This window comes from Salvelinus alpinus, chromosome 16 (genome assembly GCF_045679555.1).
Source record: "Salvelinus alpinus chromosome 16, SLU_Salpinus.1, whole genome shotgun sequence".
Lineage (NCBI taxonomy): Eukaryota > Metazoa > Chordata > Actinopteri > Salmoniformes > Salmonidae > Salvelinus > Salvelinus alpinus.
This window is the reverse complement of record NC_092101.1, coordinates 38,012,993-38,029,471: the sequence shown is the minus strand read 5'-3', so window position 1 is coordinate 38,029,471 and position 16,479 is coordinate 38,012,993. Positions and strand designations below refer to the sequence as shown.

At 46.3% G+C, this 16,479-nt stretch overlaps 1 protein-coding gene across 2 annotated transcripts in view; it reads left to right on the top strand.

The window, feature by feature from the left end:
* LOC139541454 (zinc finger CCCH domain-containing protein 3-like) overlaps nt 1-16,479 on the top strand; it is a 74,773-nt gene that overhangs the window by 32,303 nt on the left and 25,991 nt on the right. For both annotated transcript variants that reach the window (XM_071346120.1, XM_071346119.1), the window contains exons 4-5: nt 4,906-5,056; nt 14,000-14,169. In XM_071346120.1, the coding sequence (XP_071202221.1) occupies nt 4,906-5,056; nt 14,000-14,169 (321 nt within the window). The remainder of the gene's footprint in view (nt 1-4,905; nt 5,057-13,999; nt 14,170-16,479) is intronic.

Here is a 16,479-nt window from a genome sequence, read left to right as displayed (position 1 = left end):
CTGTTAATGCATTCAATATATATTATTATTATTATTACAGTCTTACCGTTGTCATTGTCAGAGTGGACATGTTTTTTGCGGTGCGCACAACAAAGGCTACACTTGTGAGAAAAAGTTTTAGTGAGGATGCACACCTCATTACGCATACTGTAGAAGTAGGCCTGGGCTACCTGGCCTGCACGCAAATGTAGGCCTAGAAATGTGCCCATTTGTGGATCTGATAGTATTTCTGTGTCTTAACTCCCCACCACTGTGGAGATTCTCAGTAAAAAAAAAATCTTCACCTCAATCAGCAAGTAAACAAAATCTGTTTTTACATCCATTGACAATGACAATATTTCCTCCACGTAGTTCTCTCCCTTTCGATAACCACTCGGCATGTAAAAAAATAAAATAAAGGTCATACCTCGATCCGGTGTAACCTGATCATGTAGGCCTATTTTAGGAGGTTTCACCGGATCAGGGTATGACATTTATTTGTTAACTATTTTTTTTAAATTATATATATTTGCCAATATTTCTAAAAACCTGTTTTTGATTTGTCATTATGGGGTATTGTGTGTAGATTGTTGAGAATCATTTTTTTAAATATTTTTTTTTATTCCATTTTAAAATAAGGCTGTAACTTAACAAAATGTGAAAAAGTCAAGGTGTCTGAATACTTTCCGAATGTACTGTATAGACACACCCTATGTTTGAATATAATCAACTATATTTAGGCTACTTTGTCTGATGCTTTAAGCACTGCAATTAAAAACAAAGACACGCAAATTACTAAAAAGAGGGAGCCAGAGATCAATGTAGCCTAACCAGAAGAAAAACACCTGTTCCCGATCCGACCCTCATACTTGTTCTGCTGCTGGCCTTCACAGATTCTGTGTTACCCTCCTGAAGTTGCCGGTATAGGCTACACCAACGGTCGGCAAGCTTTTCCATTTAGCGTGCCAAGTTATGATTTTCAGATACACATTTTTGTGGAGCAGTTTAATTAAATTTTTAATAGTCTTCATATCTCAAAATACATGTCATGGGGTTAATCAAAATTCAATCTAAATCAAAATTATACAAATCTAAAATGAACTTCCATTGCCAATATGTAAAAGTATCCTACATAAAGACAATAAATAAAAACATTGCCGTCTGCAGGTAGCAAATATCCTGATAAAAATAAATATCCTATAAATCACATTGGCTATGCATGGACTGTCTGCAAGGAACTTGAAACATTGTATCAACTATTAACTTGCGCCAGTGAGCTCTGGAAAGACCGACAGCTGTAGGCTATTTGTGCAAGGGATAAGAAGTAATCATGTAGGCCTATTTTAGGAGGTTTACACCGGATCACGGTATGCCATTTATTTATTGTTTTCATGCTGATTGATGGCTGTAATCGCTGCCAAAGGTGCTTCAACAAAGTAGAGTAAATAAGTCTGAATACTTATGGAAATGTGATATTTCCTTTATTATATAAATTATCACATTTACATTATCACATTAGACCCTTTACTCTACTTTGTTGAAGCACCTTTGGCAGCGATTACAGCCTTCACTCTTAGGTATGATGCTACAAGCTTGGCACACCTGTATTTGGTGAGTTTTGCCCATTCTTCGCTGCAGATCCACTCAAGCTCTGTCAAGTTGGATGGGGAGCGTCGCTGCACAGCTATTTTCAGGTCTATCCAGAGATGTTAGATTGTGTTCATGTCCGAGCTCTGGCTGTGCCACTCAAGGACATTTAGAGACTTGTCCCGAAGCTACTCCTGCGTTTTCTTAGCTGTGTGCTTAGGGTCGTTGTCCTGTTGGAAGGTGAACCATCGTCCCATCTGAGGTCCGCTCTGGAGCAGGTTTCTCTGTACTTTGCTCTGTTCATCTTTGCCTCGATCCTGACTAGTCTCCCAATCCCTGCTGCTGAAAACATCCCCACAGCATGATGCTGCCAAATCATGCTTCACCAAAGGGATGGTGCCAGGTTTCCTCCAGACATGATGCTTGGCATTCAGGCCAAAGAGCTAATCTTGGTTTCATCAGACCAGAGAATCTTGTTTCTCAAAACAAAATCAAATCAAACTTTACTTGTCTCATGCGCCGAATACAACAAGTGTAGACCTTACCGTGAAATGCTTACTTACAAGCCCTTAACCAACAGTGCAGTTCAAGAAGAGTTAAGAAAATATCAGAAAATGTCAGTGAAGACACTTGCCAGTTGGTCCGCGCACGCTTTCAGTGCACGTCCTCGTAATCCATCTGGCCCCGCGGCTTTGTGAATGATGACCTGCTTAAAGGTCATGCTCACATCGGCTACTGAGACCGTTATCATACAGTCATCTAGAACAGCTGGTGTTCTAGTGCATGCTTCAGTGTTGCTTGCCTCGAAGCGAGCATAAAAGGCATTTAGCTCATCTGGTAGGCTCGTGTCACTGGGCAGCTCGCGTCTGGTTTTCTCTTTGTAGTCCGTAATAGTTTTCAAGCCCTGCCACATCCGACAAGCGTCAGCGCCGGTGTAGTAGGATTCAATCTTAATCCTGTATTGATGCTTTGCTTGTTTGATGGTTCAGAGGGCAGAGCGGGATTTCTTATAGGCATCTGGATTAGTGTCCCGCTCCTTGAAAACAGCAGCTCTAGCCTTTAGCTCAATGCGGATGTTGCCTGTAATCCATGGCTTCTGTTTGGGATATGTACGTACGGTCACTGTGGGGACGATGTTCGTCGATGCACTTATTGATGAAGCCAATGACTGAGGTGGTATACTCCTCAATGCCATTGGATGAATCCTGGAACATATTCCAGTCTCATGGTCTGAGAGTTCTTTAGGAGCCTTTTGGCAAACTCCAAGCTGGCTGTCATGTGCTCAGCTGCTCAGTTTGGCCAGGCAGACAGCTCTAGGAAGAGTCTTGGTGATTCCAAACCTCTTCCATTTAAGAACGATTGAGGCCACTGTGTTCCTGGGGACCTTTAATTCTTCAGAAGTATTTTGGTACCCTTCCCCAGATCTGTGTCGACACAATCATGTCTCTGAGGTCTACGGACAATTCCTTTGACCTAATGGCCTGGTTTTTGCTCTGACATGTACTGTCAACTGTGAGACCTTGTATAGACAGGTGTGTGCCTTTCCAAATCATGTCCAATCAATTGAATTTACCACAGCTGGACTCCAATCAAGTTGTAGAAACAGTTCAAGGATGATCAATGGAAACAGGATGAACTCAATTTCGAGTCTCATAGCAAAGGGTATTTCTGTTTTTATTTGTAATAAAACCTGTTTTTGCTTTGTCATTATGGGGTATTGTGTGTAAATGTTTTTTTATCCATTTTAGAATTAGGCTGTAGCGTAACAATGTGGAAAAAGTCAAGGGTTCCGAATAATATCCGAATGCACTGTATATGAAAAAATACACATTTGAAAATGAATACTAATTAATTGGTCAAAAGAACAGGTGACTCTCGGTCGACCCAAAATGTTGTTTTGTCGGGAACAGCCCTAGTGTGTGCGGGTCCCGTGCGAGTGTGCGCATACATGTAAGTGTGTGTGTTTGGGGCAGGCCTCAGCATGCTGTGTAGTGATTTGATCATAGGTAAATGTTTGTCTGAGATGAATTCTACAGCTGATCTAGAGCTGTGTGCTGCCTGACAATGACACACTCCCTGTCCCTGGGATGGGAGAATAGAGAGAGAGGGATGGGGTAGAAAGATATATTGTTTTGTCATTCCTCCAAGCTGCTTTTTGCTTCCTGGTCATGCTTTGTTATTAAATAATTACCATGACAACAATCATAGCAATTGTCAATTAAAGACATTTGATACAGATCATTTAAATTTAGTAGAGGAGGCACGTTGTTGGGTGTCTCTCGCACTCTGCCCGTCCCTCCTTCGCTCTCTTTCTCCTTCTTCAGTCATTAAGAATACACATTATTGTCACCGTCACAGTGAGAGATGTGTGGTAAAGGAGGGAGCGCGAGAGAGGGGGAGCAGGGATAATGAGAGAGAGAGTTTCTTTCTGTCACCTACACACTCTTTTTCTACTGCTGGTTCTCAGGGTTTGTCTTGAGTGAACAGAAGGTGATTTATGGGAGATTCTGCTGGAATACTTTTTTTCACCATGTTTTTGTTTTTCAGTTATAGGATTCAGTTGTAAAATCATCACATGTGTATTTCAAAAAGTTATTTTAAAATTAGGATCCACTGTCCCGACATCCTATTTCCGCTGGATTCATCCTAGTCCTCCGATCTTTAGAATCATCAGTCTTATTCATTCTTCCACAGTCATCAGACTCTACCTGAGTCTTCACAGTACACTGCCTGATCCTGAATGCTACATCCTAACTCCTGGCTCTGATAAATCCTCTAGTTTGGTAAATTGGCGTAAAGCAGCGGTTTCAGATCCTCGCAGATGCAAATGCCATCCTTTACCCAGCACAGCATGTCAGCCAAGCTCAACCATCATAAAGCAATATGATGGATACACACCCAAATAAATAAATAACAAACAGTCCTATTCTTTAGTTTTTTTTCTCCTCTTCTATGATGGATCTACAAAATGATATAAGGAATGAAACTTAAAGAGAGGCAGAGGGGGAGTTATGATTTATTAGGCTCATATATATTCCTCCTTTATTATTCTCTCCCGTCTCTACATGTGAAGCTTGTTAAAGAGCACACCTGCTTGCTACTGAGTTGTAGGACTTCTAGAAGGAGAGGTGGAGAAAAATCATCTAATCAGAAGTCTCACGGAGACAAAAATGTGTCGGTGTCTGTCATCTATGGATGCTGTTGTATCTGTCAACACTCTAAACACAGGCTTGCCAGCTAATCCCTCAGTGGTGCATGGGCATGTTGTACCTTTTAAATTGGCGTGTGCATATGCTGTCCTGTATTGGTTTCTTGATCTGTCAATTCTTTCCTCCCCAGGTCCCGCCTTCCCGACCCTGCGTAGCCAGGCGTTTCAGAGGGTGTTCAGGACCCGCTATAAGATAGAGACACGCCTGGGTGGAGACAACGCACACACAGCCAACTATAGCCACACCCTCTCTTGGAGAGCTAAGAGGATCCAGACGGCCAGGTAACACACACTCACTCGCAGATACATAAACAGTGAACCACATGATACACTATATATGCAAATGTATGTGGACACCCCTTCAAATGAATGGATTTGGCTATTCAGCCATACCTGTTGCTGACAGGTGTATAAAATTGGGCACACAGCCATGCAATCTCCATAGACAAACATTGGCAGTAGAATGGCCCGTACTGAAGAGCTCAGTGACTTTTAACGTGGCACCGTCATAGGATGCCACCTTTTCTAACAAGTCAGTTCGTTCAATTTCTTCCCTGCTTGATCTGCACCGGTCAACTGTAAGTGCTGTTATTGTGAAGTGGAAACGTCTATGAGCAACAATGGCTCAGCCACGAAGTGGTAGGCCACACAAGATAACATCTCACAGCAAGAACTGGCAAATCTGGTACAGTCCATGAGGAGGAGATGCACTGCAGTACTTAATGCAGCTGGTGGCCAAACCAGATACTGACTGTTACTTTTGATTTGGACCCCCCTTTGTTCAGGGACACATTATTCAATTTCTGTTAGTCACAAATTTTTACACATGTTAAGTTTGCTGAAAATAAACGCAGTTGACAGTGAGAGGACGTTTCTTTTTTTGCTGAGTTTATAGACCGGTATAGACCAAGTCATGTCCAATCAATTGAATTTACCACATGTGGACTCCAATCAAGTTGTAGAAACATCTCAAGGATGATCAATGGAAACAGGACATGTCATTGCAAACCACCCCCCATCTCTCTTCTCTTTCTCCTTTCTCTTTATCGCAAATTTTTTTCTATCACGCTCTCTTATTCTAAGAGTGGGGAAATCCACTGAGATAAAGCTACGTTAATTAGCATAATACGCACTTGTGATGGGTGAGATGTACATGTGATTTACAGGGCTCTAACTTAACCCTTCTCTTTATCCATTCTGTCTTTCTTTCACTCTCTGTGAGGGAGGCGTACAGAACGATAGACCAGAGACAGAATGATGGAAGCGATAGAATGAGATGATGGGAAGGGTTCTACAGATGTTATGAAGTCATAACTGGGGGACAGAGGGAGAGTTAATGAATGTTTATGATGAGGTCATTATTGGGCGACAGGCAATAAGTTAATGTGTTATTCATGACCTCCTTGCCATGGGACGGACAGTTAAACAGTTAATGGTGTATTATGATTATTAACATAGGCTTATGGTTTTATTACGCTGGTAATGAATAGGTCATATGGTTATGGAGTTGGTTAATGTATTATTGTGATAGGCATGTTAAAATGCCTTTGTGTGTTAATGCTACCCTGTTTCCCTAAACCTCACAATGGGCTGTGGTGGGAGGAGATTACAAGCCGTTGAATATCTCACACACACACACTGTTACATTCATAGTATACAGGGTTCAGTTGGAGTGCAGTGCGGGTGTGTTTTGTCTTTGTAGTCGTGGCCACCTGCTGTGTGTGTGTGTGTGTGTGTGTGTGTGTGTGTGTGTGTGTGTGTGTGTGTGTGTGTGTGTGTGTGTGTGTGTGTGTGTGTGTGTGTGTGTGTGTGTGTGTGTGTGTGTGTGTGTGTGTGTGTGTGTGTGTGTGTGTGTGTGTGTGTGTGTGTGTGTGTGTGTTTGCAGGTGTCTGGAGCCCTGTGAGACAACAGCCACTAACTCAGAAGAGATAGACACAACATGGCTGTTGTATTTCAGCTTGGAGAGATGCTGTAGTTTCTCCCCATTAGGAAGATTCTGTTACTTACTGTTTGTCCGTTTTGTGTGTTGCACAGTTATCTTAATTCCCCTGCGTGTGTGTCTGTGTGTGGAATCTCATTTGTGTAATTCAGATTGAGGTAGATGAAACAGTGGGCCTGGCTGCATGGGGCTTAGACTAGATTTAGGGCCTCCGGTGACTTATTACTATTCATTTAGCCGCTGCAGTAAATATTGATTCATCAAGGGTTTTTCAATTTGAGCCACGCGACATCCCGTGAAATATCACCAAGTCTGGAGATCGGGGCGACAGGACCGGTGCCCTGGGAGAGAAGAGGTTCTCCCCAGACCCCCCTCCTGTCCTATGTACCCCACTCTTCCTCACCCTCCTGTCCTTTGTACCCCCCGCCCTCCTTACATCGCCTCCCTACCTCAATCTGTCTGATTCTCTAACACCCCTGAACCTTTTATCTATAGCTCTGTTGGCTCATCGTACCCCTCCACTGACTAGAACTACCCCATCTCTAGCTCATCGTACACACTCACCCAGTCATCATCAGTGTCCTAAGGCTTCAGTCTCATCGTACACACTCACCCAGTCATCAGTGTCCTAAGGCTTCAGTCTCATCGTACACACTCACCCAGTCATCATCAGTGTCCTAAGGCTTCAGTCTCATCGTACACACTCACCCAGTCATCATCAGTGTCCTAAGGCTTCAGTCTCATCGTACACACTCACCCAGTCATCATCAGTGTCCTAAGGCTTCAGTCTCATCGTACACACTCACCCAGTCATCATCAGTGTCCTAAGGCTTCAGTCTCATCGTACACACTCACCCAGTCATCATCAGTGTCCTAAGGCTTCAGTCTCATCGTACACACTCACCCAGTCATCATCAGTGTCCTAAGGCTTCAGTGTTTTCAGGAGCAGGTGGTGGTGTGTTCTCCCAGAGCTCCAGAACCCCAGGGGAAGGTCCTAATTGGTTCTGTCAGAGCTCCAGAACCCCAGGGGAAGGTCCTAATTGGTTCTGCCAGAGCTCCAGAACCCCAGGGAAGGTCCTGATTGGTTCTGCCAGAGCTCCAGAACCCCAGGGGAAGGTCCTAATTGGTTCTGCCAGAGCTCCAGAACCCCAGGGGAAGGTCCTAATTGGTTTTGCCAGAGCTCCAGAACCCCAGGGGGGGAAGGTCCTAATTGGTTCTGTCAGAGCTCCAGAACCCCAGGGGAAGGTCCTAATTGGTTCTGCCAGAGCTCCAGGGAAGGTTCTGATTGGTTTTGCCAGAGCTCCAGAACCCCAGGGGAAGGTCCTAATTGGTTCTGTCAGAGCTCCAGAACCCAAGGGGAAGGTCCTAATTGGTTCTGCCAGAGCTCCAGAACCCCAGGGGGGGAAGGTCCTAATTGGTTCTGCCAGAGCTCCAGGGAAGGTCCTGATTGGTTTTGCCAGAGCTCCAGAACCCCAGGGGAAGGTCCTAATTGGTTCTGTCAGAGCTCCAGAACCCCAGGGGAAGGTCCTAATTGTCCTTTAGAGATTCCCAAGCTGTAGCCTCGCACTCATCATGTCGCTGTGGGACTAAATATGGTTAATTCTCATTTCTAAGGTGGGGCTTGATGCCTTTGGCAAAGAGTGACCAGCACCAGCCACACATGGGCAGTGGGCACCTCCCTCTTACCTATCTGAGCTCCCCTGTCACCCTTTAGTCCCCTCTCTCTGTCTTCTTTTGGTCTCCCACCTAGGACCAGGGAAGTGACCCATCCCCTACCAAGCATGTCATGTGGTCCTCAGTGTGGTGTCAGCAGTAATGGGCATTGTGGTTGATTGAGTGCTGGGGGAGTCTGGGTGGGGGGGTGAATGGTTGTCGTATTTTAGCCCCCACCACCAGAAAATAGATATCATCTCAACATTAAGTCCATTAATAGTAGCAGGAGTTGAATTAAGAAAGCCGTAAAGCATGCAGCTCACCCCAGGATAAATTACTGCCCTCCCTTCCTCGCTCCAGCCTTCCCTCCTTTTCTCTCCTACTCTGTCGCTTAGTTACCTCCCTCACACTTTCTCTTTCTTTCTCTCTTTCCCTCTGCATCTTTCTATTGCTGCCCATATTTATTTTAGTTTGTCTGTCCATTTGTCTCTCGTTAGTTTTTCTCCTTCTCAGCTTCTCTGTTTTCGTCCTCTTCCTATGTTTCCCTGTCTCCATATCCATATTCTCCATGCTCATTCACCCTTTTCCTCTAGCTCACTATCATCTTCTCAATTTTCTTTGGGGTTTAATAATGGTTGATTGTTTATTTTGAACTACTGTTGAGACACGCGGGCGCGCACACACACAACCTGGTCTGTTGTGCCCTGGTCTCATCTCGTTTAGTGCTCCTGTATTGATCAGTAGAGGATGAGGGAGACAAGGCAATAAAGGCTGCTACGCTCTCTTCTTTATCCCATCACTTACTCCTCCCTTCTCATACCGCAATGTACTCCTCTACTCACTACTTATCAGATCCATCATCACTTACTCACACTCCTCCCTTCTCATACCGCAATGTACTCCTTTACTCACTACTTATCAGATCCATCATCACTTACTCACACTCCTCCCTTCTCATACCGCAATGTACTCCTCTACTCACTACTTATCAGATCCATCATCACTTACTCACACTCCTCCCTTCTCATACCGCAATGTACTCCTCTACTCACTACTTATCAGATCCATCATCACTTACTCACACTCCTCCCTTCTCATACCGCAATGTACTCCTCTACTCACTACTTATCAGATCCATCATCACTTACTCACACTCCTCCCTTCTTACTTTCTATTCTCATGTTTTTACTTCTCATTCACACTCTTCTAGTCTTCCCTCTCTCTTACACAGATACGCTGTCATCAATACCTGGGGTCTTCTCCAGCTTTCTGATTGCTTTGTCTTCATTTGATGTTGCTCAGAGTAGTCCCTTACACTCATGTGGTTAGTGTAGATTTCATTGTCTTAATGCCTGTTTAGGACCATTGTAACCGCATGGCTTTAGGCAGAGTGTAGTCTTCCTCTCCTCGCTGTAGGAATTGGCTAGATGACTGTTTGTGCTGCTCAGTCTGTTCCAAGGGTAACTGTTTTTCCAATATGAGCTTACTAATGCTTTCGCTGCAGGCCAACAGAACAGAACAGAGCAGCATTATTCAGAGCACTTGCGCGACCCCCAAATTCTTCCCTGTCACCAAAACAAAAGTCAGATCATTCATCAACAGCAGTAGTAGTGCTGAATCGCTCTTTCCTTCATCTGTGTGTCGCGCATGGTGAGAGTGGCACACACACACACACACACATTCACAGGCATGCAAACACTCAGAATATAATCACAAGGGAGTTCCTCTCTCTTCTCTCTCTTTCTTCCCCTCCTCTCTCTCTCTTCTCTCTCTTTCCTCCCCTCTCTCTCTTCTCTCTCTTTCCTCCTCTCTCTCTTCTCTCTCTTTCCTCCTCTTCTCTCTCTTCTCTCTCTTTCCTCCTCTTCTCTCTCTTCTCCTCTCTCTTTTCTCTCTATTTCCACCCCTCCTTTCTTCTCCTCTCTTTTCTCTCTATTTACTCCCCTCTTCTCTCCCTCTTTGCTCTCTATTTCCTCCCCTCTCCACTTACCACCTATAACCCTGTGGGATCATGGTCTATGGGGTCAATCTACCTGGGCTGTAAATAAATATCTGCTTTATGTCTAACACACACACTCCCCCCACACACACATACTCCCACCCCCACCCCCCCACACACACATACTCCCCCCACCCCACACACACACACACACATACTCCCCCCCCCCCCACACACACACACACACCAGCTCTGAATCTCTCTTGTCCCCACTAATACACCTCCCCTCATTCTGCCTCATTGTTTGTCTCATTAAAGAATCACCATGGTGATTGAGATGATGTGTATGCAGAGAGTGTGTCCCCCAGGCCTAGGGGGACAGAGTGGTATATCGGCGTGGCTGTGAAAGGGCTCCACCCTGAAACGAGCGTGCTGTCCGGCAGGGGAGGATTTGTGTGGCAGACAGACCTAGAGGAGCTCTGATAACAGATCTCTTGCTGGGGGGTCAAGGGCAACACGGGGAACAGGTCAAGGAGAGAGAAGAGAGGATAAAGAGACACTGCTGCTCTTTCTCTAACTGTTCTCCCTCTCTTTTCTAGGATAGTTGTATCACTTGGGGCTAGTGCTGAGCGATTAACCGAAACCGGTTATTTTTCAGTTTTTAAACAGCTAATTGACCAATGTCTGTTCAATTATTTGAATTCCATGTCGTTTTTTTATTTTTTTGCTCAATGCACATTTTTCTAACTGCAGTTTCTCTAGAGATAAATCAGATCAAGCCCAAACTGTGCGATGTAGTAGGGAGTTGTAGTTTCCAACAGGCCAATATTTGGCATACAGTAGTTTTGGCGCAAAAAAACGTGGTAATTAACTACAATGACCATAATCCAAGAAGACGTGATCGATAGGGATAAAGAGCAGTTGCTTCGTGAGGTATCTCTACCTGAAAATACATGATCTAAGTAATTGATAGTTAGTATTCAGCAGTCATAAAAATATGCCTTATTTACTACTAAAAAAGTGATCTTGTCAGACAGCATAGGAAGCAGCTCTATAGAGATGAGATGTTGGAATGAAATAATAGTCATCAAATAAAATAAATGTAATATACACAACTGAAATATGTTATTAAAGTAATGTGAATGATTATGGTTAAAGATGCGCTGTGCAGAAATCACTCCACTATTTCCTGGTTGCTAAGATCTAATAGTTCGGCTAATTTCAGTTTATATGACAAAACAAGCAAGAGTAGTGTAGAAAATCATTGTACCATTTAAACTGCTGTGAAATATATTTTCCAGAACCAAAAATATTGTATTTTCGGCTGTTTGAAGTTGGTGTACAAAACCGAACATAAAATAACGAAACATTAAAAACGGGAAGCATAAAAATAGCGCACATAGAAGAGATCTACCGCTTTTTAGACTTTCAATGAGAATGACAGATGTATCACATTTCTCTGTGAACCTCCCGGCCTCTCTCCCTCCCGGACCTCCCGGCCTCTCTCCCTCCCGGCCTCTCTCCCTCCCGGCCTCTCTCCCTCCCGGACCTCCCGGCCTCTCTCCCTCCCGGACCTCCCGGCCTCTCTCCCTCCCGGCCTCTCTCCCTCCCGGACCTCCCGGCCTCTCTCCCTCCCGGGCCTCTCTCCCTCCCGGCCTTGCTCCCTCCCAGCCCCTCTCGGCCTCCCAGCCCCTCTCGGCCTCCCAGCCCCTCTCGGCCTCCCAGCCCCTCTCGGCCTCTCACTCATAGCATCTCTCCCACTCCCGGCCTCTCTCCGTCTCTCTCACTCCCGGCCTCTCTCCGTCTCTCTCACTCCCGGCCTCTCTCCGTCTCTCCCACTCCCGGCCTCTCTCCGTCTCTCTCACTCCCTTCCATCCTCCTTCCCTCTCTCCTCATCTCTCTCATTAATAGGGAGATTACATGGTGATAGTAGGGGTGGTGTATAGAAGTTAATATGGTCCCACAGAGACTGTTATCAGTAATGATGTTGTGCTGGAGGGGGGGAACTCATTCAGACAGCTGCATACCTCAAATTACACTCAATTACATGCAAACACACGCATGCATACACACAAACGCACACACGCATGCATACACATAAACACACACACGCACGCACGCATACACACAAACACACTCATGCAGACACTCTCTTGTATAGGCTATAGACACACACATTCTCTCAAACTGTATGAACACATGCACACACACACGTTTACTCATACACACTCAACCACACACTTCCACACACATTGACATTTTCCCCAATGCTCCCTCACCCCTCCCTTATCCTGCACCATGTGTCAGGGTTAACTGCTGTCTATGTTAAGTGTTCATGTCATATCCACATTAACCTCCACGATGGCTCCCCTGGCTGTGGGGGCCTGCTAAAGCCTCCCTGGGAGCCAGTCACTGCTCCTACATTAGCCACCATTACGACTCCCTTGGCTCCAGTTGCCCTGTGTAGGGCACACACTGATCTTGTATTTGTGAAACTGAGTGTCTCTGCTGGTGAGTTATGGCCCGGTGTGGTAGAGGGAGAAAGGGAGCTAACTGGGGATCTGTGATGTACCTTCTTTCTTTTCTCTGCTACACGCAGACTCCCCACTGCATGGACCTGTCATTGTGTGACCATTGTTTTGGTTGTGTGTGTGTGTGTCCTTGTCTCTGAGTGTGTAGTGTAGAGCTAGTTGTAGTGTGTGAGTGTGGGTCCCCTCTCTGTTCTCTGTAATGGGAGTCAGGAACTCTGGCTCCAAACACATTTCCAGCCCATTTGAAGTCCAGCAGTAAATGATGACCTGTGCCATGCACACCAGCCCCAATCCCACCCAAACACAAGTGACAGGCCAGTGCAATTTATCCCCATCACCCCTGCCTCCAACATCACACACACGCACACAGATGCACACACCATTTTAAACACACAGATGCACACGGCATTTTAAACACACACATAGCACAGAGGGGGACTTCCTTAGAGTTTAGATGTCGTTGTGTGAATATTTATTTGTGTGCATTCTTTAGGCTGGTGCGTGTGCGTCGGTGCGCGATGGTGTGTGTAACTAGGACTGTGTGTGTGTGTGTGTGTGTCTGTTGGGCACCATGCATTGCTTCGGGACCTGGGCAGCCCTCCCTGCTCTGGCCTCCTACCTATTATCTCATTGATTTCCTCCTCTTTTCAATTCTCTCCATTTCCACACTGCCGTCCTTTCCATTAGGGCAGCAATTTAACAGAGTGCTGTGACACGGGAGAGAAGGAGGAGGGAAAGAGGAAAGGAGGGAGAGTTGGACTGGGAGGCATGAAGAGAGAGGAGGGAGATGAGGGGAGATATCGTGGAAGAGACAGGCCGAGAGAAAAGGGGTGGAGGTATGGTGGGGAAGTGAGCATATTACCAGCGCAATATCATTCAACTCCTAACTACTTTGTGGTTAACCTGAATGGGTCTTTTGGCCCAAGTACTGTGTTCCCCAGCAGTTCTCCAAATGATCCAAGTACTGTGTTCCCCAGCAGTTCTCCTAAAGATCCAAGTACTGTGTTCCCCAGGAATTATCCTAGAATCCTTCCTTCACACCTCAGTTTCCTCCCATAGAAGTACCATCCCAAAACCTGGAATTGTGAAAAGTTTCAAACAAGATGTTCTGTGTATTCCTACTTTACTTTACTAACGCTTTGCCAATCTGTCCCTCTCCCCCCCAGGAGTGTACTCCAGAGCCGTCTGCGTCCCCCGGGACAGGACAGGCACCTCCCAGCCCAGCACTGGAGAGGTAGAGGGAGGAGCATGCGCTGGATCGGTGGCACCCTCTACAGCGTCTCAGCCAATAAGCTGTCCCGCACCATGACAACCATTGCGCCAATCAACAGAACAAGTACTATACACACCTTACAAATACACTGTGCCAATCATTGTAGGCAAGGGTTACAAACAGAATCTGATCAAAAGAGCGAGAGGCATGTGAGTGCCATTGTTGTTCTAGACCACTGAGGGAATGCATGTTGGCGTATGATAGTGTGTAGCGCTGTTAGTGGCACTACGCTAGGCCCGGTGGCACTACGCTAGGCCCGGTGGCACTACGCTAGGCTCGGTGGCACTACGCTAGGCCCGGTGGCACTACGCTAGGCCCGGTGGCACTACGCTAGGCCCGGTGGCACTACGCTAGGCCCGGTGGCACTACGCTAGGCCCGGTGGCACTACGCTAGGCCCGGTGGCACTACGCTAGGCCCGGTGGCACTACGCTAGACCCGGTGGCACTACGCTAGGCTCGGTGGCACTACGCTATCTCTATATACCAGTCGCAAGACCCACTGGTTGATGCTTATTTATAAAACCCTCTTAGTCCTCACTCCCCCCTGTCTGAGAGATCTACTGCAGCCCTCATCCTCCACATACAACACCTGTTCTGCCAGTCACGTTCTGTTAAAGGTCCCCAAAGCACACACATCCCTGGGTCGCTCCTCTTTTCAGTTCGCTGCAGCTAGCGGCTGGAACGAGCTGCAACAAAGCTGCAACAAACACTCAATCTCTTCATTCAAAGACTCAATCATGGACACTTTTACTGACAGTTGTGGCTGCTTTGTGTGATGTATTGTTGTCTCTACCTACTTGACCTTTGATGTTGTCTGTGCCCAATGTTTGTACCATGTTTTGTGCTGCTACCATGTTGTCATGTTGTGTTGCTACCATTCTGTGTTGTCATGTGTTGCTGCCTTGCTATGTTGTGTTGTCTCTCTTGTTGTGATGTGTGTGTTGTCTTATATTGTATTTATTTTTTAATCCCAGGACCCCGTCCTTTCAGAAGACCTTTTGGTAGGCCGGCATTGTAAATAAGAATTTGTTCTTAACTAACTTGCCTTGTTAAATAAAGGTAAAATCAAAAATACACTCGGCCTGGTAGCACTGCGCAAAGCCTGGTAGCACTGCGCTAGGCCTGGTGGCGCTACGCTAGGCCTGGTGGCGCTACGCTAGGCCTGGTGGCGCTACGCTAGGCCTGGTGGCGCTACGCTAGGCCCGGTGGCACTACGCTAGGCCCGGTGGCGCTACGCTAGGCCCGGTGGCGCTACGCTAGGCCTGGTGGCGCTACGCTAGGCTCGGTGGCACTACGCTATCTCTATATACCAGTCGCAAGACCCACTGGTTGATGCTTATTTATAAAACCCTCTTAGTCCTCACTCCCCCCTGTCTGAGAGATCTACTGCAGCCCTCATCCTCCACATACAACACCTGTTCTGCCAGTCACGTTCTGTTAAAGGTCCCCAAAGCACACACATCCCTGGGTCGCTCCTCTTTTCAGTTCGCTGCAGCTAGCGGCTGGAACGAGCTGCAACAAAGCTGCAACAAACACTCAATCTCTTCATTCAAAGACTCAATCATGGACACTTTTACTGACAGTTGTGGCTGCTTTGTGTGATGTATTGTTGTCTCTACCTACTTGACCTTTGATGTTGTCTGTGCCCAATGTTTGTACCATGTTTTGTGCTGCTACCATGTTGTCATGTTGTGTTGCTACCATTCTGTGTTGTCATGTGTTGCTGCCTTGCTATGTTGTGTTGTCTCTCTTGTTGTGATGTGTGTGTTGTCTTATATTGTATTTATTTTTTAATCCCAGGACCCCGTCCTTTCAGAAGACCTTTTGGTAGGCCGGCATTGTAAATAAGAATTTGTTCTTAACTAACTTGCCTTGTTAAATAAAGGTAAAATCAAAAATACACTCGGCCTGGTAGCACTGCGCAAAGCCTGGTAGCACTGCGCTAGGCCTGGTGGCGCTACGCTAGGCCTGGTGGCGCTACGCTAGGCCTGGTGGCGCTACGCTAGGCCTGGTGGCGCTACGCTAGGCCCGGTGGCACTACGCTAGGCCCGGTGGCGCTACGCTAGGCCCGGTGGCGCTACGCTAGGCCTGGTGGCGCTACGCTAGGCTCGGTGGCACTACGCTATCTCTATATACCAGTCGCAAGACCCACTGGTTGATGCTTATTTATAAAACCACTCTTAGTCCTCACTCCCCCCTGTCTGAGAGATCTACTGCAGCCCTCATCCTCCACATACAACACCTGTTCTGCCAGTCACGTTCTGTTAAAGCGTCCCCAAAGCACACACATCCCTGGGTCGCTCCTCTTTTCAGTTCGCTGCAGCTAGCGGCTGGAACGTAGCTGCAACAAAGCTGCAACAAACACTCAATCTC